The sequence below is a fragment of the Tetrahymena thermophila genome (assembly GCF_000189635.1).
Source record: "Tetrahymena thermophila SB210 genomic scaffold scf_8254708, whole genome shotgun sequence".
Taxonomy (NCBI): domain Eukaryota; phylum Ciliophora; class Oligohymenophorea; order Hymenostomatida; family Tetrahymenidae; genus Tetrahymena; species Tetrahymena thermophila.
Window position 1 is genome coordinate 1 of NW_002476473.1, and position 15464 is coordinate 15464.

Sequence of the window (15464 nt, forward strand, 5' to 3'; positions counted from 1 at the left end):
TATTTGTTTTGGATTGTGATATTTTTAATTATAAAAACTAATTAAAAACAATAAAGCTCTTTTTTCTTTTTCTTTTTATCGTGCTTGCTGTTTTGTTTTTTCTTTGTTAATTAAGCTCATCATTTATTTTATTCATTTGCTTTTATTATTAATTAATTTTATTATTTCATATTTTTTCTTCATTTTTTCCTTCTAATTAACTATATAATGATATATTTTTTCTTCAATATTAAAAAAGGTCTAATTAAATTGGTGCAATGGGTGCATCAGGCTTAGGTTCAGCTTTAGCAAAATGCATTAATCTCTCAAATTTGACACTTAACCTTCTGTAAAAACACTTTATTTGTTTTGGATTGTGATATTTTTAATTATAAAAACTAATTAAAAACAATAAAGCTCTTTTTTCTTTTTCTTTTTATCGTGCTTGCTGTTTTGTTTTTTCTTTGTTAATTAAGCTCATCATTTATTTTATTCATTTGCTTTTATTATTAATTAATTTTATTATTTCATATTTTGTCTTCATTTTTTCCTTCTAATTAACTATTTAATGATATATTTTTTCTCCAATATTTAAAAAGTTACAATTAAATTGGTGCAATGGGTGCATCAGGCTTAGGTTCAGCTTTAGAAAAATGCATTAATCTCTCAAATTTGACACTTGACCTTGGGTAAAAACAGTTTATTTGTTTTGGATTGTAATATTTTTAATTATAAAAACTAATTAAAAACAATAAAGCTCTTTTTTCTTTTTCTTTTTATCGTACTTGCTTTTTTGTTTTTTCTTTGTTAATTAAGCTCATCATTTATTTTATTCATTTGCTTTTATTATTAATTAATTTTATTATTTCATATTTTTTCTTCATTTTTTCCTTCTAATTAACTATTTAATGATATATTTTTTCTTCAATATTTAAAAAGTTACAATTAAATTGGTGCAATGGGTGCATCAGGCTTAGGTTCAGCTTTAGAAAAATGCATTAATCTCTCAAATTTGACACTTGACCTTGGGTAAAAACAGTTTATTTGTTTTGGATTGTGATATTTTTAATTATAAAAACTAATTAAAAACAATAAAGCTCTTTTTTCTTTTTCTTTTTCTTTTTATCGTGCTTGCTGTTTTGTTTTTTCTTTGTTAAGCTCATCATTTATTTTATTCATTTGCTTTTATTATTAATTAATTTTATTATTTCATATTTTTTCTTCATTTTTTCCTTCTAATTAACTATATAATGATATATTTTTTCTTCAATATTAAAAAAGGTCTAATTAAATTGGTGCAATGGGTGCATCAGGCTTAGGTTCAGCTTTAGCAAAATGCATTAATCTCTCAAATTTGACACTTAACCTTCTGTAAAAACACTTTATTTGTTTTGGATTGTGATATTTTTAATTATAAAAACTAATTAAAAACAATAAAGCTCTTTTTTCTTCTTTTTCTTTTTATCGTGCTTGCTGTTTTGTTTTTTCTTTGTTAATTAAGCTCATCATTTATTTTATTCATTTGCTTTTATTATTAATTAATTTTATTATTTCATATTTTTTCTTCATTTTTTCCTTCTAATTAACTATTTAATGATATATTTTTTCTTCAATATTTAAAAAGTTACAATTAAATTGGTGATGAAGGTGCATCAGGCTTAGGTTCAGCTTTAAAAAAATGCATTAATCTCTCAAATTTGACACTTGACCTTGGGTAAAAACAGTTTATTTGTTTTGAATTGTGATATTTTAAACTATAAAAATGAATATAAAAAAAATTTCTTTGAATTTATTTGATAGCTTTTATTTGATTTATTTTTTTATCTTTTTTATTGCACTAATATTATTTTATTTATGAATTTAAAGAATAATTTTTAATTTAAAAGTTTATTCTATTTTGATATTTATTTAAAATTTACACATATTTATTTTAAAATTTTTAGCTCAATGAAATTTTCATAAAAATTCAAAGTAAAAGGCAAGTGTCTTAAATCATAAAGATTAGTTGTCTTTAATTTAAATTTCTAATGATAAACAGCTGGTGAAAAAAGGATGAATCAATATAAAATGTTTGAATAATATGATATATTTTATTATTTAATATTTTTAAAAAGTGTTTTTAACCTAAAATATAAATAGATTTATAGTTGTTATTATTGATTTTAAATTTATAAATATCATTCATATTTTTGTAAGTAAATAAATTATTTATTAAAAATAAAAAAATTTAAACTTTAAATTTACTTAAATAAATTAAATCCTCTTAAGCAAACCCTCCGAATTCTCCAAAAACGATAAAATAATTTGGAACTTTTAGTTTAATATATCTTATTAAATTAAAAAAATACCAAGCTTTTATATGCCAGTTATATTATTATCTTAAATATTATCCATGAATCATATTTCTATCCTTTTTTTATTTATCATGATTAATTAATTAGATACCATGATTTAAATAAAACCTTAGGGAGAAACCAAATTTTACTTTTTATTTTAATTTATGTGTTGTGAATCTTCAGGTAAATGCATTAATTTTGGGTGAATGGGCTATTATTTTAGTAGGATCGGCGATAATTGCGCCTATCTATTATATATTATGTTAAATAAATTTTATTTTCCTAAAATATAGATATTCTAGTGAGTTGAGTAACCTTATATTTAAGCTAATGTCTTAATGTTAATTAGCTCACAAGACAGACCTGATTGTGATTAACTACTTAATCTTCCTATTATAAAGAAAAAAATAGAAGATTTAAATATAAAATAAGAAACCTTTTCAAAAGAAGGCTTTAATGCTCAAGCAATCAACTAAAAACTAAGTGTACTTGATTAAATAAAGTTTCCTGCTAATAAGAAAAATCTTTAAGAAAGGTTACCTAAACCTTCATACAATACTAATAGCTAATAGGAGATTAAAAAATTTACTCCTAATAACTAGATAGGTACTTACTTATCAAACACCAACTTCAGAAGAATTGAAAAATATGAGGAGAGTAAGATCTAATTTTGGAATACTATTGAAATCTTAAAACTCTCTCTTAGCCTCAGAAATATCAAAGATTTGATTTACTGATTGAATAAAAAATTCAGAGAAGATTGAATAATCTAAATTCAAGAGAATAATTATCCTATCAATCATAACAAAATATCTCATCTAGATCTAATTTGGATTTAAGAAAAAGATAAATATCTGAAGACTTCCAAAATTACTAATACAGATAGATAGATAGCTCTTCTAGGATAATCATTACAATCTAAATTATATTAGCAAACCGACATAATTGGAATGTAAAAGAAGTGATAGACATTCATATTATGAAAGAAATAAAGACTAAGAGAATGATATCTAATATAGTAATAAAATTATTCCTCATAGAGATATTTATAGCGCTAAGAATCTTTTCATTGGAGATTCTAAAAACGCAAATTAATATATCAAAAAACCTTACTCAATTAGAAATGACATTCCTCTTCCATATTCTTCTTTGAATTCTAATAAAGAAGATTTATATTTTGGTGGAGCAAAAAGAGTATAAACAGAAGTTAGATAGATCTCTTCTAACTAAACAATATAGATGATATAGCAAATCAACTTAATTAATTAAATCTAAGCGTTTATATAAAATATTAAAAACCTAAAAATAAATATATCTTTATAAAAATATTTATTAATAATTTGATTTACATACAGAATTTAGATAGATCTCTTCTAATTAAACAATATAGATGATATAGCAAATCAACTTAATTAATTAAATCTAAGCGTTTATATAAAATATTAAAAACCTAAAAATAAATATATCTTTATAAAAATATTTATTAATAATTTGATTTACATATGTAAATTTGCACTTTTTTTCACTTAAATTATTATTTATTTTTTGTTTAAAAATACTTTTTCATATTAAATATAAAATTTTCAATTAGCAAAATTTTGTTCGTTCGAATAATATTTATTTGGTAAAAATTATTATTCACATTAATAACATAATATGGCTCTAAGTATTCAAATAATTTTTTTAAATATTCACCAATCAAAGAAGTTTGTGTATTGTCAAATAAACCTTGCGATACTAAATATTATAAATTTCAAATAGAGAAATCGTATATTTATCTATCTATCATAAAGTAAATCAAATAAATTTTATTAAAAGGAAATGTAGTTTTGAAAAATTAAAGTCTTTTTAATAGATAATACAATATTAAAAATATTTATTTTTTTAATGTTAAAATTAATAAATTTAAAAAGCCTAATTTCATTTGAATTAATTTTGGAAAAGAATATTAAAGAGATGTTAATTGTTTATTAAACTTTTAAAAAAATCATTAAACGATTACATAAAAGCTAATATAAAAAAATCAAAACCTAAAGTAAAACTAAATAAAAAAAATGGAATATTAATTTGATTCATCAAAATAATAATATTATTATTAGGTTTATTTATTTATTTTTAACTTTTTCAGTCAAAGAATGGAACATAGCTAAACATTGCCATAACGGAAGGATCGATGGTTCTTTGATTCTTATTAAGGGTTTCTAATTCTTTGAAATCTTCTTCAGAAAGTTTAACATTAATAGAATCGATATTTTCTTTCAATCTGGAAGGTTTATCAGTTTTAGGGATCACTGAAAGCCCTTAGTTCAATAAGAATCCTAATAGTACTTAGGAAATAGTAATTTTATGCTTTTTAGCAATCTTTTGAAGAATAGGATTTGACTCAACATCAGTGTATTTTGCTAAGGGTGCATAGGCAGTGACATGAATTCCAAATCTTTAGCAAAATTTAATTAGGTTCTTTTGCTAAATAAAAACACTGACTTCAACCTAGTTTGAAACAGGTTTTACTTTAGCATAGCTAAGAAGATCGGCAAGAGCCATAACATTAAAGTTTGATACACCAATAGATTTAGCTAAACCTAATCTATGAGCTTCTTCAAGCTGAGCCCATGCTACATGGACAGGTAAATGAACGAATTCTTCCTTCTCACTTAGGAAACCAAGAGGGAAATGTAAATAGTATAAGTCTACATAGTCAAGTTACAATTCCTTAAGGGATTTTTTAACAGACTCAAGCATGTTGATTCCCTTGTTAGGAAATACCTTGCTGACAATAAAGAGATCTTTTCTACTATATTTTCCCTCCTTAAAAATAGTTTTTAGAGATTCTCCTATCATAGCTTCATTTTAGTAATTGACTGCAGTATCAATATGGCGATATCCTGCATCTAATGCAGTTCTGAGCAAATTAGTCATTTCTTCTTTACTATTAAGTAAATAGGTTCCTAATCCAACTAATGGCATAATTTAGCCATTGTTGAGTTTACTAGAGTTTGCTGCTTTATTCATTTTATTATTATTAGGTTATAATTTATTTGTTTTGTTTTAGATTAATACATAATAATAATAATAATAATAAAATTTTCATATTTAATTAATAAATAAAGAACAAATCCAGAAATATGAGCTTGTAACATCTGATAAATTATAATAATAAAATAAATAGTTAATAAAAATATAATTAAAGATTTAATTTATTTTCACAAACTATTATCAAATTGAGTAAATTATAATTTTATTTCCCATTATTAAAATTTTACCTAAAGTCATATCTTTCTTTTTCTATTCTTAAAAATAAGATTATAACTGTGTTTACAAAACTCAATTTTTTACATAAGCCAAGTTATAATTCTTTTAAATTTAATATCAGGAAATAGATTATTAAAGATTTAATTTATTTAAACAAATTATTATAAAATTAAGAACATTATAATTTTATTTCCCATTATTAAAATTTTACCTAAAGTCATATTATTATTATTATTCTATTCTTCAAAATAAGATTATAACTATGTTTACATAATTCAAGTTTTTACTTAAGCCAAGTTATAATTCTTTTAAATTTAATATCATGAAATAGATTTATTTTCACTCTCTTTTTTAAAATATTTAACTTCTATCCATCTTTAATAAACCTAACGCGTATAAAAAGCTTAAGCGAACAAGTTTTGAGGGATAACCAACTGGTTCTGTGGTCATAAAATAGATTTATTTTCCCTCTCTTTTTTAAAATATTTAACAATTATCCATTGTTAATAAACCTAACGCGTATAAAAAGCTTATGCGAAAAAGTTTTGGGGGGGTTAACAAACTTGTTCTATGGTAATGGGGGAAGTAGCTAACCAAATAGAATACAAAACTCATAAATAATTAGATAGAAGAGGAGTTCTTTTTGGTGGCCCCTCCCTCACTAAAATTGTTATGAATGATAAAAATAAAATTTGAATTATGAATTATTCTATTATTATAATCATAAATACATTAAATTCAAACTTTTTGCAAGATTTACTACCATTTATTTTAGCTTAATATAAAAAATAGATTTTAATTTTCGATTTAAATTCACAAACTACATTTTAAAAATGCGATTAAATGTACCATCAAATATTTTTTAATAATAAAATAAAAATGAGAAGAATTATTCTAATAAGAAGAATCTTATCTTTTTTTATTTATTAATTTTTAGGTCAAATTACATGAAAGAAATTTGTTTCAATAAATTTTTAATGATATAAAAATATTTAGATTTTTGATTGTTTTAAATTAGCATTTTATACTCAGTCTTTCAGTCGGCTAATATATTTATTAGTGATATGGTAGAATTTTAAAATAAATTATTTTTAGTATACGTAAAAAATTGTTTTTTCTTATTTAAAGTATTGAATATTAATTAAGAGAAAACAACTTTTTCCTTTTTCCTTTTTCCTAACACAAATAAATTATAGAGCATCTATCTAATATTAATCAACTTAAAAAACGGTTGTATATTAATTTTGTAAAATAATCTGAAGAAATAAATTCTATTTTAAAATAAATTAAATTTTTTTTTAAATAAAATGAAATTCAAAATATTCTTTTATAGAGAGAGTTAAATAAATAATAGCAAATTTTATAATTATTTAATATTCATTTATTGTAAATTTAATTTGTTTGATCAATATATCAAATAAATCCTAAAGTAACAGCACTACCGTCCCATAACTATTTAGCTAACTCTTTATTTTCTGATAATTCTGAAGGAGTATTTAACTCACAATCACTATAAATTCACCTTCTTTAAGTCTCTCATGCTTTTCTAAATCACAATAGAGTATAGTTTAAGCTTCTTAAAATGTGTCTTTGGTAAAGAGCCAGTATATAGGATATATAAGGTAAAATTCAAGTTTATAAAACTTACTATCATCAATAATGTCATCGATTAAATTACTTCTAACTGTATCAGGATGAACTTCAACTACCTTAGCACCTACTTTTTCTAATTTTCCTTAAATATCTTCAGTGAATAACAAATTACAAAGTTTTGTCCTGTAATAAGAAACACCAACCAATTCAGCCATACTTTTTAAAACTAATTTATGCTCTAAAAATTTTTTCCTTAAATTCAAAAAAAATTAACTCTTTTCACTTTCCTTTGTATATCGAATATAAAAACTTAATTAAATAAATACTCTTTAACATATTATTTAGAATAATAGAATTAGGTTGATTCGTTGTACCCTGATGTAAGTATATTTTATAAAAAAATCAATAAATAATAAATAAAAATTAAATAAATCAATTAATTTATTAAATCAAAGAAAAATTAAGCAACAATCAATCAAGCAAGTAATCATTTTAAAATAGAATCAAAAATAGTCTAGAAAAATAAATAAAACCAGTTAATTAGAAATCAAAAGTAATAATAGCCTTAGTGATAACAACGAAAGCTGATGTAACTATTTATTTTTTTTGATTTCTTATCAATAACTAATCTAAATTTAATAATAATCTTGTTTGAATAATCAATAAAATCACTTTACTAAATTTAAAATAAATTAAGATAGATAAAATATTAATTTTGGGAAAAATTTTGATTTTTTAATAATTTTTGTATTACTTAGATAGAAGTAATTAATGTATATAAAAAGAATAATAAATAAAAAAAGACAAAGATAGCAAACAACAAATATTTCAGAAAAAATGATATGGACAATAGTAGTATCTGTCCAACAATTATTTCAATTAGACTTATTTATTAATAAGTATCAGATAGGTTTTCTATCCATAAAGTCATAAATAAATTCTTGAAACAGCAAAATGTTAAGTAAGAATAATTTTTAAAATTGTGGAAGCTAGCTCCACGTTTATTGATGAGAATTAAATCTCAAAAGTAGAAGAACTATAGTTGCTCATGCGTTTGAAATATCACGCAAGAACCATTAATGTTATCATGGTTTGTGATATTTCAAATAATTTTTATATAAATAATTAATTTTTTTTTCAAAATCTTAATTTATTTTGTTTATATTTTATTTCAAAATGTTTACAAAAATTAATCAAAATAAATACAGACAAAAACAAACCTTTTTTCAAATTTTGAGAGTAAAAAAATTTTTTTAAAACTTTTTCGATAAAATTTTAATGAAGTGGTTTTTTTTTATACCTTCCTTATTCAAAGGTGTTAATGTTATTTATTACTATATATAATTGTAGACAATTTTAATTTTCACAAAAAAAATATTTATTTGACTTGTTAACTAACCAACTCAAGAAATATTTGACAAATTAAATTAATATATTTATAATTCATTAATGATGAATGAATTTATAGCAACACTGTTTACTCTTTTCATCATTCTATATTTGAATTTATTGGAGATTTAATAGGTTTTAACCATAGAATTTTTGAATGAATTACTCAGACTCGACAGAATATTCAACATCTTCAAATAAATATGAATTCTCTCTTCTTATAAAATCAGTATCTATTTAAGAATTAGATTATTAAGAGATTCTTTAACGATATTATATTAGCTGTTACAAGCTATCAAGTTCTATATCTATATCTACAACTGTTAAGAGAAAATGGTCTTGTTAATTTTTATTTTATGTTTCCTAAAACTAAATGCTACAAACTGTTTTTTTCTTTTGGAAGATTTTGATTGGATATCCATCAAATGTGACAATATTTGATTCAAAAGATTCTTAACTAACCAGTTTTTTTTCTGTGGCTACTTTCACAAAATTAAAAATTCCTTCCAAAGCTTACTTAGATATATCTTACAAATTCTAGAAAAGATCTATTTTCTTATTTCTCAGAAATATTTGTGAAACAGTGTCTTTATCTAATCCTAATAAATCTAAATATTATTTTGAATATCCCATATGAATGATGTCTTATTCTTTTTTCTCCATATCAAGTTTAGATATTTAATAAAAAAAAAACAATGATTCATTTTTCTATTTAATTTATTAAACCTTCTAGAAACAAATATCAATAATATAATTTAGTTCCTTATCTATTTCCACTTAAAAATTATTAGAATTATATAGTGCATTTTCAATAAATTCATCGATAATAAAGAGGTATTTTTCAATTGTATCATTTATTTCGTTTTTACAATAACCATTAACATTATTCATTTAGTTTAAAAAATTTACAACTTAACTATTTTATTTGTTATATTGATAGTTCGATTTCTAAAAAAAAACATCAACAACATCTAAATCATATTTTTCTTCTATTCTCAACGCTTTTTAATGCTGATAATTAAAACTGAGCTAATTTATGCAAGGTAAAAATCTGAAAATCCCATCCGTAACTTACAAGCAACTATCCAGAAAGATTGTATTTGGTAAATACAAAAAATGATTATCCATAGACAGCGCTGTAATGTTTTTCTTCCACTAATATTTTCTTTTTTAGATAGAAATTGAATTCTTCTAATCTTTCTTCAATATCTTTGAAGATGCTCTTTTTGTTTTTTATTTCTTAATTACTTCAACACTTTAGAAGCTAGAAATTTCGCTTTAACAATAATCTCCCATTATATATAAATATTTATATATCCTCTAATTTGAAAATGCTTCTACTTTTATTATATTTTGTTTGTTTTTCTTAAATTTAATTATTTAAATGAATATTTATTAATAGTAGCAATTGATCTTATATAGATATTGGTCTTATATTTAAGTTTGTTTTATCAATTCCTTTTTGGAATAAATCTAGAAAGAAACAAACGAATAAATTATTGCATTCATTCTAAATTAAATAAATTAATTTATTTATTAAAAAATTAGATTTGATTTTATCAGATATAATTTGTTATATATCCGTATTACAAATAAATATATGCAAAAAATAATTCTTAATAAGAATTCATTAGTTAATTTATCTATCATACATAATTAACTAGCTTTTTAAATGAAAAATTTGCTTTCCTAATTTCTTAGAAATATCAAAATGTAAAACAAATTGCATAAACTTTATAAAATATCTGATTACTTAAACAAAATTTATGATTTCCGTTAAATAAAATTATTTCAATAAAATTTAAGATTTCGATTAAATTTATTCAAAAAATTACATTACTGTTCTAAATGTGAATTAATTCCTCGTATAATAAAAAAATTAGTAATGAACAGTTCTTAAAAGTTTATCAAATTTATCAAAAATAAATAACTAAATTTTAAGATATTAATATGATAATAAATAATTTATATATTTTATGAAAAGCATCTAAAATAACCAGAAATATCTTCACAGTTTAGATAACAATTTAAGTATCAAAAATTCTTTTGTAGAGTCTTTTTTAAAATTAATATATTTCGCCCACCTTTGATTTTGAGATATTTATTCTTTTAGTTTATCATAAAATTACCTGCCTAGAAATCTAAAATTTAAAAAAAATAATTTTCTCAAAACTTCAAATTAGCTTAAAATTTAAAATGAGAAGTTAAAAAATAAATTTAAATGAAATTAGTAAATTTGCTCTTATTATTTTTTTTTAATCTTCAGACAGAATTGTTTTTAGCCAATAAATTGCTAATTTTCTTTAGAATAGAAATTAATATTTAATTAAATAAATTCTATTTTTATTTAATTTTACATCATTTAAATTTGAAATAAATGTTTTTGTTAAATATTTTATAAAAAAATTAATTTTATTTTCAATAAATTACATAAAAAGCAAATAAAAATTTGATTAAAATTAAAAATTTTGTATTTAAAAAAAATGAAACTAAAATAAAATACATAAATTTAAAATTAAAAAGTAAACAAAAAACAAATTCTTTCTTTTAAAATTTTAAATTAATATTTTTTATTTTAATTTTAAAAAGACTTGCTTCTACAAAAAAATAAAACAATAAAACTAGCTTTAAAACATGATGAAATGCTATTTAAGAGAAAATAAATTAAATAATAAAGTATTAATAAATGTTGAAAAGAAAAAAAAATTATTCTATTTAATATTTCAAGAAACAACTTTTCATCTTATTTTATTTTTTATTAATAAATTAAAATCTTTTTAAAAATAATTCAAGCATATTTATTTTCCCTGATTTTTAATATTTTATTAGAATAATAAAAATCTTATTTATCATTTATTTAAAATAATTTTTATTGAATAAATTAAAAATAAACTTATGAATTTGTATTTAAAATTATGTTTTTTATGCTTAAACTGGTATGCTTTTTATTGAAATTATGTTATTTTTTTATTAAAATGAAAGAGTGAGATAAAGAAAATGAAAACATATAAGGAGCTTATTAAGATAATGAAAAATATATTTAAAATTTAAATTGACTACTAGTAAAAATCTCTAAAAAAATATATAAATAAATTTGAAATTAGCCGTTGATTAATTGAATTAAAATGAATAGTAGAAGGTATAAGAAATATTGATTAAGAGATATATAGATAGATATGAAATTATAGCTTTAATTACTTCAAAAATTGAAATATGCATGCTTATTAAGGATAGATAGATAGATACATCAAAAGATAAACAAACAATTTTTTAATGTTTTTCGTGAGCAATTGAATATATTATTTAATTAAAACAAAGGAAATCAATAAAAATTTAACGAAAATCAGTAATTAATATTTTTTAATACTCTTTTAGCACACAAGCAATTTAATTCAATAAAAAAGGGAGAATAATTATAATTTTCTTCAATTATTATAGGCAGCAATTAATAATGTCTTCGCAAACTGCTTAACCCTAGGTTTAAAATAGTGCACTCGCAGGTTCATCTGCTTCTTCAATTAAGCTCGTTTAGCAGCAGGTACAGGGATTCATTTAAGGTTTAAACAATGAAGAGCTGAACAAGTTGATTGAAATTTTTGAAAAATCATTAAGCTCTCCTAGTACAATTTCTAAAAGTTGCAAAATGGTTCAATACAAATGCTATGAAAGCAAGATTGATTTAAATGGAAAAGTAGGTTGTGGATTTGGTCGCAGTGAAGAGGATGCGATAGCAATTTCTATAAAAGATTTCTTTGAAATAATCTTGCAGGAAGAAAAATACCTTTACTAAGTAAAAGAATGCTTCAGACAAATGAAGGGATAGACTTAAAGCATAGCTTAACAAGCATAGAATTCTTAGCCAGCTGTTTAGAATCTAAACTAGATTAATGCATAGGACAAGACTCAACCTCAAAATAAAATAGTTTGCAAAAAAGTAGAAAGCGAAACAGAAAACTCTCCTACTGAGAGAAAAATGCCTAATTAAGTAATTTAAGATATTGATGAATCAGAAATTAATCCTAGTGATAACAATTAAGATTATTAAATGGCAGATAATCAAATATCTCTTATTGAAATGTAAATTAATGAATCAAATGTGTACGAATTATCAAAAAAGATAGGCAATATTTCTGTAATTAATGGACCTAATGTTATAGCTAGCACAAATTTTAACAATAACTCTCAACAAGACATCGATGAAATGCTTTTAAAGATAATGTTTGAAGAGGAGAAGAAATTCCAGCAGCAAAACTCACAACACAGCTAGCTTCATTCTCACTAATAGGCGAGCAACATCAATTAAATAAATTTTAATTAATACTTAAACAGTCTTCAAAATTCTCAATCAAATTAACCTCTCACTTAATTTTAAATATATCAAATGCAATACTTATAATAATAATAATAACAACAATAACAGTTTTAGCTACAAAATAAAAATTAAGGATCCTAACTTCAACTCCAATAGATTTAGTAATACTTCTAAAGCTAGTAGAATTCTCAAGGAAGTTACTTTCAAACTGCTTTGAATAACCAATAACTAGTTAACAGCAACACAAATATTATCAACTCCAGCCATATGAAGACAAATGATATGAATAATTTAGAGCAATAGTAATAATAATAAGAAGAGTTGTCACCTTAGAGCTATGAAAATGTGTCAACTCCTCCAAATAAAAACAAAAGGAGCTCTCTTTCAATCAACAACAGAGCCTAGCAATCTCATGTTAATTAACAACTTAATGACACAGCCTTTATGCCAACAAAAAATGTAAATACTTCCAACAACAACACTTCAAATTCCCAAAATAATCAATAAAAGTTATTGCGAAATAACAGCATTTAGAATAATAATAATCACTCATGCTCTTAATAAGAGCATTAAAGTTCCCATTTTTCTTCTCAGTAAAATGGAAGTAACTTTTTACAAAATAATATATAAAACATGAATAATTATAATGTGAATACATAAAATTCTTAAAGCTTATATGCAAATAAAGAAAATTCATTCTAGAATCAAAATAATTTAAATTTAGTTAACAGTAATAATAATCTTAGCAACACACAGTCTAATTTTGGACTTGCTAATAAACCAATCAACTAAATTGCAAGTTAAAGCAATGCTTTTAACCAGACAGCATAAATAAACCATTAAAATAGCAAAACTAACTTGCATTTACTTTCTACCAATTCTTCATGCTGCAACCACAAAGAAGAACTAGAAAGAGAGCGCAACAAGGTAGAGAATCTCGAAAAAAAGATAAAATTGCTAATGGAAGAGAACAAAATTCTAAAATCATTGCTTCTGGATAATTAGTCAGCCACTACCTCTCAAACTATAAAAAATAAATTGAACAGCAATTAAACTCCTAGAGGATAATTGCTATCTTAAAATAATACTACTAATACAAATACTAACTAAAATAATAATATCTAAGAATAATAAACTGATTTTAAAAATGTAAATAACAATAATAATTCTTAACATTTTTCGAACACCAAAATAGCCTAAAGAACCAGCTAAACAAATATGAGAAGTCAAAGCCAAGATCCAACTTCAAAGTATTTAAATAATAACAATAACCAAATTATAACTCACACATAATATTCCTCTGGCTAAAAGAAGACCAACTTTAACACTTCCGATAGTAAAAATAATTATCTCTATGGCTCTTCAGGCAAATACGCCAATGATGATCTGAATACCAGTCACATCTCACTGAATAATTCAAGCTAACTTAACCATTCTTCGATGAAAAAAAATGTCCCGAAACTCAACCTCGAAGTTCTTCCAAATTACCATGGAAATTTCAATAAAAGCTAAAATAATAAGCTACTCTAAGAATACAATTAAAAATATATGTACAAGAAGAGGTTCTGAAAAATTATTTTTTGTTCATCTAAATAATTATATTAACAAAAATTAATTTATAATTACCAACAATAAAATTCAACTAATTAATATAAAACTATTACAAAAAATTAAATAAAAATAAAATTTATCATCAAATCAAATCAAATCAAGCAAGTTGTAATTGTTAAACAAACAAACAAATATTCTTATATGTTAAATATCGACTCTATATTTTATTTATTAACTAAAGTTAAGACTCACTTTTAATTTACAAAGGAGTTCTTGCAATTTATATTTATGTTTCTTGTTTTTCTCTTTTAACGAATTATATTTTATCAACATTTTCTATCATTACCAAAATTAATATTTGATTTTCTTTTATTTGAATTAAAGAAAATTAATTAATTCTTGTCATTATGAGCCAAAAATTGCTTCAAAGCTACTTTGATGTTAAAGATATTGTGCTTCTTGGTATTCAATTTATTTATTTGATGAATTGTAATAATAACAATAATAATATCTTTTTAATTTTTTAATATCATTTTCAAAATTTATATTTTATCAACATTTTTCTATTATTTCCAAAAACAAACTTAATATTTTAAATAATATTATTAGAATTAAATAGCATTTATTTATTTAATTAACTAATTAATTATTATCGTTGTATTCCAAAATTTGCTTCAAACCTACTTTTGGTGTTTAAGATATTGTGTTTCTTAGTATTTAATTTATTTATTTGATGAAAAGTAATAATAATATTAATATCTTTTTTATATCATTTTTCAAAATTTATATTTTATCAACATTTACATTTTTCTATTATTTCCAAAAATTTAATATTTTACATAATATTGTTTGAATTAAATAGCATTAGCTAATTAACTAATTAACTAATTAACTATTATCATTATTGTGCCAAAATTTGCTTCAAATCTACTTTTGATGTTAAAGATATTACATTTCTTAGTATTTAATTTGCTTATTTGATGAATCCTAATAATAATAATAATAATATTTTTTTAAAATCATTTTGCAAAATTAATATTTTATCAACATTT

The 15464-nt window shown here is 21.8% G+C and overlaps 6 protein-coding genes across 6 annotated transcripts; 3 read left to right on the top strand and 3 right to left on the bottom strand. All coding sequences in view use genetic code 6, as the record gives it.

Annotated features, from left to right (window-relative positions):
• Positions 1-257: 257 nt before the first annotated feature.
• On the top strand, positions 258-1724 carry TTHERM_001051719 (cyclic nucleotide-binding domain protein; the record flags this gene model as incomplete). The annotated part of the gene is made up of 5 exons (XM_012796682.1): positions 258-328; positions 579-668; positions 919-1008; positions 1261-1350; positions 1604-1724. The coding sequence occupies 5 exons, from the start codon at positions 258-260 to the stop codon at positions 1722-1724; spliced, it is 462 nt and encodes a 153-aa protein (XP_012652136.1).
• Positions 1725-2653: 929 nt separating this feature from the next.
• TTHERM_01051720 (kinase domain protein) lies at positions 2654-3052 on the top strand (the record flags this gene model as incomplete). The annotated part of the gene is made up of 1 exon (XM_001012468.1): positions 2654-3052. One exon carries the CDS (start codon positions 2654-2656, stop codon positions 3050-3052), a length of 399 nt encoding a protein of 132 aa, XP_001012468.1.
• A 1387-nt stretch (positions 3053-4439) lies between these two features.
• TTHERM_01051730 (aldo/keto reductase family oxidoreductase) lies at positions 4440-5327 on the bottom strand (the record flags this gene model as incomplete). The annotated part of the gene is made up of 1 exon (XM_001012469.1): positions 4440-5327. One exon carries the CDS (start codon positions 5325-5327, stop codon positions 4440-4442), a length of 888 nt encoding a protein of 295 aa, XP_001012469.1.
• Positions 5328-6980: 1653 nt separating this feature from the next.
• TTHERM_01051750 (oxidoreductase, short chain dehydrogenase/reductase family protein) lies at positions 6981-7375 on the bottom strand (the record flags this gene model as incomplete). Its single annotated transcript, XM_001012471.2, has 2 exons — positions 6981-7027; positions 7090-7375. 2 exons carry the CDS (start codon positions 7373-7375, stop codon positions 6981-6983), a joined length of 333 nt encoding a protein of 110 aa, XP_001012471.2.
• Positions 7376-8603: 1228 nt separating this feature from the next.
• Positions 8604-9212, bottom strand: TTHERM_01051760 (hypothetical protein; the record flags this gene model as incomplete). Its single annotated transcript, XM_001012472.2, has 1 exon — positions 8604-9212. One exon carries the CDS (start codon positions 9210-9212, stop codon positions 8604-8606), a length of 609 nt encoding a protein of 202 aa, XP_001012472.2.
• A 2629-nt stretch (positions 9213-11841) lies between these two features.
• Positions 11842-14430, top strand: TTHERM_01051770 (hypothetical protein; the record flags this gene model as incomplete). The annotated part of the gene is made up of 1 exon (XM_001012473.2): positions 11842-14430. Exon 1 carries the CDS (start codon positions 12001-12003, stop codon positions 14428-14430), a length of 2430 nt encoding a protein of 809 aa, XP_001012473.1. The 5' UTR covers positions 11842-12000.
• Positions 14431-15464: the final 1034 nt, after the last annotated feature.